The 13,005-nt window shown below is 43.6% G+C and overlaps 1 protein-coding gene across 1 annotated transcript in view; it reads left to right on the top strand.

The window, feature by feature from the left end:
* The window catches only part of lgi2 (leucine rich repeat LGI family member 2), a 50,674-nt gene extending 38,267 nt beyond the window's left edge, over nt 1-12,407 (top strand). The window contains exons 7-8 of the mRNA XM_033026414.1: nt 4,011-4,175; nt 10,406-12,407. Of these exons, the coding sequence (XP_032882305.1) occupies nt 4,011-4,175; nt 10,406-11,223 (983 nt within the window). The 3' untranslated portion in view covers nt 11,224-12,407. The remainder of the gene's footprint in view (nt 1-4,010; nt 4,176-10,405) is intronic.
* The last annotated feature ends 598 nt before the right edge of the window (nt 12,408-13,005 follow it).

Genomic DNA, 13,005 nt, shown 5'->3' with positions numbered 1-13,005 from the left:
TTTGAGTTCTAAAATGCTCTTTAACCTTAGAACCAATGTGATTTACCGCTGCAAATTGCCAATAACCAGCCTTAGAAGCCTTGTCCTTTGATTTAATACTATCTCGCTCGTGTAAGCCATAGAAGGATCACCTTGCTTGTTACGTTTTCGTACCTTGTAAGAGAATATTGTGTATTATTTCTTGACACGCTGATTATTCTCACTGACATATCTTAATTACACAATCAACTGCGGCCAATTTCCCCCTTATTTCAAAGGTCTTTTGTTGTCACATGTACCAATTAAGGTACAGTGATATGCGATTTACCATACAGCCATACAAAAAAAAGCAACAAGGCACAACTGCATAAGTGAACATAACCATCCACCACAGCGGATTCCCCACATTCCTCACCTTGATGGAAGGCAAAAACGTCCAACCTGCTTCCTCTTTATTCTCCCGCGGTCGGGGCAGTAGAACCATCCGTCGGGGCGATCAAAGCTCTCGCGTCGGGCAGATCGAAACTCCCGCGACTTTGAGTTCCCAAAGTCGGTCTCTGACCAGAGGCTGCGGGCTACGTGATGTTAAAGTCCGCAAGCACCCACGGTTGGAGCTCCGAGGTCGATCCCTGGCAAAGGGATCGCGAGCTCCGTGATGGTAAGTCCCGTCGACTCTCCGGGGTGGAGCTCTCGAAATCGGTCTCCAGCAAAGCTTGCCAACTCCTGATGTTAGGCCGCAGTGAGATACGATACGGAAAAACATCGCATCTCCATCGAGGTAACAGATTAGAAAAAGTTTCCCCAACCCCCACCCCCCACATAAAACTAAAGCTAAAGAACCCTAAAAACATACATTTAACACATACTATTAAAACACAAAGAAGGAAAGGACAGACAGACTGTTGGCGAGGCAGCCATAGCTGAACATCATTGTAAACCCCTTGTTGACAAGTACTGGACACCCCTACCTGGGACCCTGGAGCATTCCTTCAATATTCTAGTGAGTTACTTTTGAGCACTCCTTCTGTGTCTGTCACAGTGCTCCTGCATGAGGTTTCTCATGGTTATTCTAAGATAGATTTAAGGATGATATTGGTCTTCCTAGAAGCAGCACACCAGTCAGTCTCCCAAAATGAAAAGGACTGAAATGTGGGGCCTTTACAGTATAAATGCTCCTAGCGAAACTGGTACGCATCCTCATGCAGTTCAGCTGCATGTGGGAGAATGAATATCCTTTCTGGTTTATAAAAGGTTCTGACTGCAGAATAGTTGCAATTGATGGCACTCTGTATGAGTTTGAGTACTTTCCCCTTCTTGGAATGATCATTGTGGGGAAATTTACCTGACTCTCAGTTCTGACAAACTATCCATCTGTCCTACGCACTTATTTTAATGGGCAGCTGGGCCTTTGATATGTATTGGTTAGCAAACTGCAAGCAGGCAAAGAAGAAATGATTGATGGCAGAGAGTAACCTTTACAGACACTTTACATGCACCCAATAGGTCCTCAATCTGGAGATGTTCCCCCACCGCCTGCCGTGACTCCCTTAGTGTATGGAGCACCGCGGCTCTGCGGGATAATCAATAAATGGTGAAATTAAGAAAATATTAAGATTTATTAAGTAGTATGAAGTGAACTGCAAAATATTTTCAATGTGGTTCATTGTTTTTAACATCAGCGTGGATACTGTAAATTAGTTTAGTTTAGAGATACCGCGCAGAAATAGGCCCTTCGGCCCACCGAGTCTGTGCCGACCAGTGATCCCTGCACACTAGCATTAGCCTACACACCAGGGACAATTTACATTTTTTAACCGAAGCCAATTAACCTACAAACATGTTTGTCGTTGGAGTGTGGGAGGAAACCGGAACACCTGGAGAAAATGAGAATCCCGGGTCTCTAGCTTTGTAAGGCAGCAACTCTCCTGCTGTGCCACAGTGCCATCCCTGTAAATGCTCCTTTCATGTCACTCCCAGCAAGATATATTACAAAATGCAAATTTCATATTTTGTTCAGCAATGTTTGGCTTTAATATTGAAAGAATCTTCTGTGTAATTCTAACTGTGTAAGAGATAAATAAAGGGCATATATTATTGCTGCACTTCACTTTAAGGCTGAGTAAAGCTATCAATATCAGACACCCGTAACGTCACCCATTCCTTCTTTCCAGAGATGCTGCCTGCCCCACTGAGTTACTCCAGCTTTTTGTGTCTATCTTTGGTTTAAACCAGTATCTACAGTTCCTTCCTACACAGAATGTTCCAACCTGCTCTTTAAACGGGGACGACAGATGGTGCAATGGGCTAAGTGTTCGGCTGGCAACCGGAAGGTAGCTGGTTCGAATCCCGCTTGGAGTGCATACTGTCGTTGTGTCCTTGGGCAAGACACTTCACCCACCTTTGCCTGTGTGTGTCCTTGGGCAAGACACTTCACCCACCTTTGCCTGTGTGTGTGGATGTAATTATGTGAAGCACTTTGGGGTCAATGCAAGTTGACTAAAAATGTGCTATATAAATAAAGAAATTTAATTTAAAATCGCCCTGGCATTGTTTTATAGTAGGTACACAAAATTGCTGGGGAAACTCAGCGGGTGCAGCAGCATCTATGGAGCGAAGGAAATAGGCGACGTTTCGGGCCGAAACCCTTCTTCAGACTGATAGGGGGTGGGGAAAGAAAGAAGGACAAAGGGAGGAGGAGGAGCCCGAGGGCGGGCGGATGGGAGGGTGGGAGGAGACAGCTAGAGGGTGAAGGAAGGGGAGGAGACAGCACGGGCTAGCCAAATTGGGAGAATTCAATGTTGATGCCATAGGGACGCAAGGACCCCAGACGGAATATGAGGTGCTGTTCCTCCAATTTCCGCTGTTGCTCACTCTGGCAATGGAGGAGACCCAGGGCAGAGAGGTCGGATTGGGAATGGGAGGGGGAGTTGAAGTGCTGAGCCACCGGGAGGTCAGGTAGGTTATTGCGGACTGAGCGGAGGTGTTCGGCGAAATGGTCGCCCAACCTACGCTTGGTCTCACTGATGTAAATCAGCTGACATCTAGAGCAGCGGATGCAGTAGATGAGGTTGGAGGAGATACAGGTGAACCTTTGTCGCACCTGGAACGACTGCTTGGGACCTTGAATGGAGTCGAGGGGGGAGGTGAAGGGACAGGTGTTGCATTTCTTGCGGTTGCAGCGGAAAGTGCCCGGGGAGGGGGTGGTGCGGGAGGGAAGGGAAGAATTGACGAGGGAGTTGCGGAGGGAGCGGTCTTTGCGGAAGGCAGACATGGGGGGAGATGGGAAGATGTGGCGAGTGGTGGGGTCACGTTGGAGGTGGCGGAAATGGCGGAGGATTATGTGTTGTATTTGCCGGCTGGTGGGGTGAAAGGTGAGGACCAGAGGGACTCTGCCCTTGTTGCGTGTGCGGGGATGGGGAGAGAGAGCAGTGTTACGGGGTATGGATGAGACCCTGGTGTGAGCCTCATCTATGGTGGCGGAGGGGAATCCCCGTTCCCTGAAGAACGAGGACATTTCCGATGCCCTGGTATGAAATGTCTCATCCTGGGAACAGATGCGGCGTAGGCGGAGGAATTGGGAGTAGGGGATGGAGTCTTTACAGGGGGCAGGGTGGGAAGACGTGTAGTCCAGATAGCCATGTGAGTCAGTGGGTTTATAATGTATGTCGGTCAGGAGTCTGTCCCCTGCGATGGAGATGGTGAGGTCAAGGAATGGTAGGGAAGTGTCTGAAATCGTCCAGGTGTATTGGAGTGCCGGATGGAAGTTGGTGGTGAAGTGGATGAAGTCAGTCAGTTGTGCGTGGGTGCAGGAGGTGGCACCAAAGCAGTCGTCAATGTAGCGGAGGTAGAGGTCGGGGATGGGGCCCTGGTACGCATCGAACTATTCGCATCGAACTATTGTTTTATAGTGTTTGCTCTGAAATGCACCATAGATTCTTTGTTTTACCAAAAATGTTGTGCACAGTTGGCTAAAGGTTAGGCAACTGATTGAATTACCTTTGTGATCTGAAATACAATATTTTTATTTGCAGAGTTTGTATTGCACCAGATTTTACCGTACGAGTCTGTATCTGTGAACACATTCTCTTTTAAGGATGATGTTTACGTAGCAATTGCACAACCAAATGTGGGAAACTGCAGCGTGCTCGAATGGGACCATATCGAGATGAATTTTCGAAGTTTTTACAATATTACTGGTATGTACAAATCTAACTAACATTTGCTGTTTTTTAAAAGTGAATTTCTCATTTTCCTAACATTCCTCTGATAGTCAACCGTGCAAACTGCGAATGTCAGGCAAGGGCGGAAACCATGATTCATCAGCTCAGAATTGATTCGCACTGAGCTGGCTTAAGAATCAATGACAGATAAGTTTGAATGCTGTTGTCCCAGGTGGGAAGGGCAAATTCTCTAGCGCTGATTTCTAGTCACTCCAGTTAGAAAGTCTCCATTCAAAAGAATTCACAAGGAGAAATAAATTTGCCCTTCATGGAGAGGCGTCTCATAATTGCTGTATAGAGCTACTGAGGGGGAATGGTCACTTAGGCGAAAGAAAGAGGTCCAATGCACAGTAGCCTACAGTAAATTTCTGCCATGAGCAGAGGCTGGGCAAAAAATAATATCAAAGGTATTTCCTTTCTATCTGCTTAGATACTCGTTCAGGATCATAAATTTGTGCGTGTTTATAAAAATAAAACCCAGTGATATGACAGTGCTCATTGGTGCAACAAATCTATTGATGGTTGGCTGCCTATTCTGGTCAAGGATGTGATTCGAACTCTGATACACTTGACTTTATCATGATTTATCACCATTACGTTATTTCTCTGGTTTTACTGTCATAACATGAAGTGGGAACGTTTAAGAATAGCTCAATTTAGTTTTTCCAGATGCTTAAATTTTGATATGTAAAGCAGTTAAACAATTAGACAAGTTTTAATAATTAAGCACATATGAAAAGGATGAGACACAACTTCATATTAGCGGTGACATCCCCACAGAAGGAATAGAGTTCAGCTTGAGTTGAAATTTTCAATAATTTCATTTGATATTTTCATTGGGCTTCATGATTAATATTTTATCTGTGTATCAACTTTAACACAGGATGACTGCAGAATGGACCAGGTACTGTGGTGGTATGTTGTGTACTGCATGTACACCATGAAGATCAAGAGTGCTTTCCACTGGTCAATCCAGTCACCAAGCTAATGTCCCCAACAATCAGCCCACCACCCATGTCACCTGGTGTCCCCTATACCCTCTCGAGTCTGGCGCAATGCCGCCCTACCATCTCCAAATCTCTCGTGCCACCTTACAATCTCCTCCCTTCTTCCACTAATTGATTTATCCACAACATGGATAACCATATAACCATATAACCATATAACCATATAACAATTACAGCACGGAAACAGGCCATCTCGGCCCTACAAGTCCGTGCCGAACAACTTTTTTCCCTTAGTCCCACCTGCCTGCACTCATACCATAATCCTCCATTCCCTTCTCATCCATATGCCTATCCAATTTATTTTTAAATGATACCAACGAACCTGCCGCCACCACTTCCACTGGAAGCTCATTCCACACCGCTACCACTCTGCCCTCTGCTCTCCCATTTTCTCAACCCACTTCCATTCATGTTCTTAGCTCCTGACTCCTGATCTTTCCCTCACTTTTCTCTCGCCCTAGGGCGCAGACCAAACGTCCCAATGGTCATCTAGTTTCGCAATCGATGTGTTGACTGAAAAGAAACAGATTCGAAAAATGCTAAAATAAAAAGTCCTGCCATAAAATTGGACAGGGCCTCGAGGTAATTTGTGCAGTTCTGGCCATTGCTACACTGGTTATTTATTTTGTCTCTACTCTGAAATTAGATGAGATTTCAGAGAAACAAAATCTTAAATAGAAAGAGAAGTTCCATTTGGCAAACCAAAAGCTGCCTGATTATGTTGGTTATTAAATTAAAAGAATTCTGCATCTCAATAGCAAGAAATTGATAGAAATCATTGAACGTGATCAGTGAGGTTTCTACATGAAGAACTTCACCAAATGAATAAAACTAATTTCCACAGAAGGGAATGCCAAAGGACTGATTAGTAGAAACTTTAGTTTTGCCACAATCAAGTCCGAGGTAACAGGAAGCCAGCGGGATGATTTTGTGATTCAATGTGTCAATGCCCTCAGATGCGAGGATTGCCAATGACTCCTGTGGTCTCTGATGACTTCCTCCATTGTCAATGTAATTAATGTTGTCCTACCACATGCGTGTGCACGAAAGACAATTATACAGTATTTGTGCATGTGGTATTTGCATATCCTTCCTGTGAATCAACACATCTGTGCCATGTGGGAAGAGACAAGAGGATGTGGGGAAACCCAGGCATTAACAAGAAGGGTATGCAAATACCACGCATTCAGACCTGCAAATCGGGGTCGGATTTGGTCACCAAAGCTGTGCGGCAGCAGCTCCACCAGGTGCAGTGCTGTGCACCACTATAATGCGATCTCCTTGCAGAGGGGAAACTAATTGCCTCATCTATTTAGGGCAGCAAAGTGGTAGAGTTGCTGCATTACAGTGCCAGAGACCCGGGTTTGAATTACTTTGGGTACTATCTGTACGGAGTTTGTACATTCTCCCTGTGACCGCATGGGTTTTCTCCGGGTGCTCTGGTTTCCTCACACATTCTAAAGACTTGCAGGTTTGCAGGTTAATTGGCTTCTGTAAATTAATGTGTAGGATGGAACTAGTGTGCAGCTGTTCAATGGTCGGCGCGGACCAGGTGTGCCAAAGGGCCGGTTTCCACGCTGTATCTCAAAAAAACTATTGTATGGGAGCTGGAAATCTGAAATAAAAGCCAAACATGCTGAAAGATGAACTATGCAATTTTGTTTGCAACAGCAGAGTCAATGCTTCCAGTCAATGACCATTCATCAAAGCCTTCTTGTATTAGGAAGTCTCCTGCACCTTTCTCTTCCCTACTTTAGCACCTTATTGTAACAGTGGCACATGTATTCTGTCTCTGAAATTCTTCACATTATTTCAAAAATATGAGTTTCACGGACATAGTAGGAATGCTACTGCTGCAATGGTGCACATATAACATTAATGGCAAGGTATTTTCCCAACAAATGCACAAAACCACCCTGCCTCCACAAATCACCAGGTATAAACAGTGGCTCAATATTGATATACATTGATCCACCTTTTAGCTTTGCTTCAGATAACATTGGAAAACGTTTGGGCATAAACTGCAATAATATCCATTGGTGCAGCTGAGTGAATTGTACAAAAGGGATATTGCACAGAGGAGAGGCCATGCCTTCGAATACAAGAGCATTAAAAGACAAAACAATGCAATCAACATTTGTAAGTTTTACTGTAAAATATATCATAGCTTTGATGCTTAGTATTTACGTAAATCATACCAGAATATGAGACGCTCCACATTCTAGCAATAAACCCATGCTTTAGTAAAGAACCCAGAAATAGTGTGCACCACTAATAGTGAGAAATAAGGAGAATGGCTTTCACATTGAATATACCTTCCATGGCTTAATTATTTGAGTAACAAGCACTATTTAATGTCCAGAAATATGCGGTTGTAATTATCCAAAACTGTAAACACCCACCAGCACGACTGTCTAAAACTGACAACTCTCTTCCTCCTGCAAAGGGCAAGTTTCTTCTGTCTTTGCCAATGCCATCAATAAGGAATCAATGCCGAATATGAACATCAAACCTTTCTGTAGTTAAATGTGTCATCGGCTATATCTGCGTTTTTGTCAATTATGCCAAATAGTCCTTATTGCAAACATGGCATCATTCCCCAACTCTTTCTCCACTACATCGATGACTGCATCGGAGCTGCCTCCTGCATCAGTGCAGAACTCATTGATTTCATTAACTTTAACACTAACCTCAACCCTGCCCTCAAATTCACATGGACTATGTCTGATACCTCCTTCTCCTTTCTTGATATCTGTCTCCATCACCAGGCAGAGGCTATCAAGTGACACCTGCTGCAAACCTAACAACTCCCACAGTTATTTGGACTACACTTCCTCCCACCCTGCTTCTTGCAAAGACGCTATGCCCTATTCTCAATTTCTCCATCCTCACCACATCTGCTCCGAAGACGAGGCTTTCCTTTCTAGGGCATCCGAGATGTCTTAGAACATGGAACATAGAATGGTATAGCATGGGACCACAATGTTTGTGCAGACCATGATGCCAAGTTAAACTGATCTCATCTGCATGTACATAATCCATATCCCCCTGCACTTCCATGTGCCTATCTAAAAACTTCTTAACGCCATTATCGTATCTGCCTCCACCACCACTTCTTGTATTGTGTTCCAGGCCCCCACTACTCTCTGTGTAAAATTCTTGCCGCACACTCCTTCATTAAACTTTCTCTCCCTCACCTTATACCCTCTAATGTTGGACATATCCACCCAAATCATTCGTGGATCTAGTACATCTTAATCATCTGGATCAGCCGAACATAAGCCTTACTAAAATCATTGTGTACACATCCACTGCCCTACCTTCAACAAGGCACGACCTGCCACTTACAAAGCCATGCTGGCTATCCTTAATTATCCCATTCTCTTCCAAATGAGAGTAAATCCTATCTCAAAGAATTATCTTCTCATTGGCCTATTGTTCCCTGGATTCTCTCTACTTCCCTTCTTAAACAAAGGAACAACATCGACCACTCTCTGGTCCTTCAGGACCTCGCCTGTGGCTAGAGAAGAAATAAAGATCCTCATCAAGGCTTCCTCCATCGCTTCCCTTATAACCCTCAATAACCTGGGATAGACCTCATCAAGCTCCTGGGACTTAATCACCTTATTCCTCTTCAAAAACCTCAGTCTTACCTCATTCTCGATCTCAAAATGCCCTAGCTTATTTATAATCTCCTCACTTCTCCTTGGTGAATACATATGCAAAGTACTCATTTAGTACCTTACCTACATCTTCTGGCTCCTACTGCAGATTCCCTCCTTTATCCTTGAGAGGTCCAAACCTCTCCCTTCCCACCCTCTTATTTTTAACATGCGTTTTATTTAGTAAAAGTGGTTTCCCCCTGTTCTCATAGATAGTTGGACCTGTGTCACCTCTGTGTCCTGCAGTTCTGCTCTTGCTCCCCCTTCCCGCAGACAGAACAAGGATAGAGTTCCCCAGGTCTTCATGTTTTACCCCACTAGCCTCCGCATCCAACACATTCTCTACCCACATTTCTGTCACCTCCAATGTGATCCCACCTCGAGTCACATCATCACATCCCCACCCCTTTCAGCCTTCTTCAAGGACCGCTCCCTCCATAATTCCTTGGTTCTATAGTTCAATGTCAGATGTGTAAAGCGCAATGACATTTTTTTCAAGTCGCCAGATTTGGCACACTTTCCAAAGTCCGTTCCGTGTGCTAGGTCTTACAGAGCGGTGCCTGATCCAGGCAAGTCCCTGGATCGTTCAGCGTACAAACGTTCCTCTTCTCGTCCGGTCGCCTTTGTGACCTGGAGTGGTCTCCCGCAGCCAACCTTGAGGGTGTGGGAGGTAAGACCCCAGTTAACTTGCCTACTGCCCTTGCTCCTCTTGACCATTGTTGCCGGCTCCCTCTCCCTCTTCCTCTGTACCCAGTCTTCAGGGGATGAGCAGGGGCCAGGCTCTGCTGCTTCCCCTCTACAGGCCACAACCCACTGGGTCTTTCTGCATCTTGCCACATGGGCCACCGGGTCTTTCAGGTGGTTCCCAGTTTGCGGCGGGTGAACCATCCCTACTGTCAGGAATGACCGTGACTTACCGGGATCCTCCTGGTTCATTTATCCTGCTCTACCTAAACCATCCCTCCCCAGGTACTTTCCCATGCAACCACATGAGATGTAACATCTGTCCCTATACCTCCTCCCTTGCCTTCATCCAGGGACCCTAGCAGTCCTTCGAGGTGTGACTGAGGTTCACGTGCACCTCCTCTAATCCACTCTACTGTATCCGGTGTTCTCAATGTGTCCTCTGTGTAGACTTTGTAATCAACTGAATAAAAAGTTAACCATTATTTTTGCTTTATGTTCCTTTGGTTTGGAAAATGTTTCATCTCATTAGCTGTTCGGCCTGTTTGTTGACATCCTTGTTTCTGGGTGTTTAGTGGCTGGCTGGAAGGCAAGTTTGGAAAGAGATAATTGCCATACTCCTGTTAAAAACTTTTGTGGCTGGCTTTCTTTAGGAATAATTGGTGAGCCTTGGCTCTCCACAACACCCAGACAAATACATTACAGTTTTAAATCTGATTCCCGATGTATGAAGGTTGGTCGAGTCGTTTGATTCCAGGAGCATTCATCATAGTTGAGGTGTTCTGATTTGTGAGTTCCCTGCTTTACCTCGCTGCATATTATATGAAATAACAACAGTATGCTCTATTTGCAGGTCAGTCCATAATTGGATGTACGGCAATAACAATTGAAGAAGAGGTCTTTGTTGTGATTGCACAACTCTTCGGTGATTCTGCCATTTACAAATATGATGCGAACTGGACCAAATTTGTAAAATTTCAAGAGATTGGTGCTTCTAAAATTTCAAAGCCGAATGACATTGAGGCATTCCAGATTGACAACGAGTGGTTCTTCATTATAGTAGATAGTTCCAAAGCTGGGTTATCAACAATATATAAGTGGAATGGCAAAGCTTTCTATTCCTACCAGACTCTGCACAAATGGTTTAGAGATACAGACTCCGAGTTTGTTAGTGTAGATGGGAAATCTTGTTTAATACTAACAAGTCGGTCACAAAGCCCAGTGATCTTCGAATGGAACAGGAATACAAAGCAGTTTGTGCAGCAAAGTGCTATGCAAGCTATGGAGGATGTTATTGCTGTGAAAAGTTTTAGAATTAAAAACGACGTATTCATTTGTCTGACAAGGTTTATTGGTGACTCTTTAATAATGAAGTGGAATACAAAGCAGTTTGTTGAAGTGCAGGATCTTCCCTCACGGGGCTCGATGCTTCTCCAGCCATTTTCATTCAAGGACCGGCACTATTTGGTTGTAGGAAGTGACTACACTTTCTCTCAGATTTACCTGTGGGACAGTCAAAAGAAAGGCTATGCAAAATTTGAAGAAATCTACGTCCAGGCGCCCCGATCTTTTACTCCGGTATCTACAGATCGAATGGATTTTTTATTTGCTGCAAGTTTCAAAGGAAGTACTCAAATCTTTAAGCATGCAATTATTGATTTGAGCCTTTAACTTGATGAAAACAAAATGCTAAATCAAAATCAGGATCAGTTAGCTTGCAAACGGATCCTTGGTGTCTTGGAAGCTGGAACAAACTGCTTCAAAGTATTTAACTACAATCGGACAAAAAATAGCCCTATAAAATCATAGTGGGCAGGGAGTCTTTCTTTCTGTCTTTAAAAGGTGAAGGCCTTGACTTTTAACAACAATGCAACGGTATTATTTCTCTGTCCTCGTGTAAATTGCCATATTCAAAATCAAGAAACTACTCTAACAAAATCATTTTTATAAACTGTCTTCATTTACTGAGGCACAGTAGTAAGAAAATAAGTATTTATGAAATGTGTTCTAGTTCATTATTAATATATATTATGCTATACATAATAAAATCCTGACTTGTAATGTTCATTAAGCAATAAATAAAGATGCCCAAGTTTTATTTAATCATATAATATGCAACAGAATTAATGCTGTGCCTTCATTAATAATGCGTATATATTGGTACAATTTTCACGGACATAACTTCAATAGTTATGATTTGTGGCTACCTATATTCGTAACTTGCACTGCTGAAATGAATGTGTGATATATTATACTTATACTGCAGAGCAGTAGAATTGTAGCTTTAATGGTAGAATTAATACCTTGGGAGAGATCTTGCTCAGCCAGGTATTGTTTTAGGGAAAATATGTTTTAGCATTAGACATCTGTTGTTGCTCCAAGAATGTTGCAAAGGAGTTTAGTGTTGTTGTCAGGAACTTCCTATGTACCAATAAATGGAGTATATATAACCGTGGCCATTGCAAGTGATACATTATAGAAAGCTCTAAAAAAAAATTAATAACATTGCTGACTGTTAGTGTCATCTTGAGCGAGGCATGCAATTTCACCAGTCATTGAATTGGTAATCTTGATAATCAGTTCACCACTTTAGTCATCATTTTTAGGGAAATTACAGATCATTTCCCCAGATATTCATTTGCACTGCTCTATAACAAAACAATGTTATGCAGTTGTAGCTGGAATAGAGCAATTTTGCATACATTTTGACACATTCTTTGCCTTTGTCTTGAAAATCAACTCCTGATTTCATTTTTGAGTGAGTGGGATTTTCATCTTTGTTTGTATTTATTTCTGGCAAAAACTCTGGAAATACATGTCATCTGTGGTGAGATTTCCAAACTCACTGCTTTGGGGGGAAAAAAGACGGTACTTATTAACTTTGGGAACGATGTTATTAACTCCATTTCTCCTCATAGCTTACTCTTAAAGAATCACTCAAAGAGCCACGACTCAAACTGCATTCTTCACCTTCTGACATCTGTAATTTTCTGTGACCTCCATGCAGCTTCACTCAGGCAAGTGCCTGGACTACTTTGCCCATTATGGTCATGATCATTCTCATTAGTGGAGCATCAGAACCATCACAGGCTGCTGCTCTTGATCTCTGTCACATCTCACAGTTTGCTGCTCACTACTGCGATGGAATCATCAACCAAACTTTATCCTCAAGGAAGGGAGCCTCCACCTAGTTTCACTTCAGCCCACAAGAGCAGGCAGAATAGGCACTGCCATTGCCCTGCACTGCAGGATTTCCAAAAGTGCAAGCATTCACAGACCACGGCTCGTCCTTCCAGAGATCTCCTTGTCAAACTCCTGCACAAGAGTTTGGCTGCAGCCCTGGAAGGTCAGCTTAGTGCCCTTGCACGAGTAATAGGCCCCCTTCAGACACTGCGCTTAGCTAATTTAACCAGGTCCCTCTGATGCTTTCACGTAATTCCAGCATCCATTTTT

This window comes from Amblyraja radiata, chromosome 1 (assembly GCF_010909765.2).
Source record: "Amblyraja radiata isolate CabotCenter1 chromosome 1, sAmbRad1.1.pri, whole genome shotgun sequence".
Taxonomy (NCBI): Eukaryota; Metazoa; Chordata; class Chondrichthyes; order Rajiformes; family Rajidae; genus Amblyraja; species Amblyraja radiata.
The sequence above is the reverse complement of the archived record's forward strand: the minus strand, read 5'-3'. Positions and strand labels throughout refer to the sequence as shown.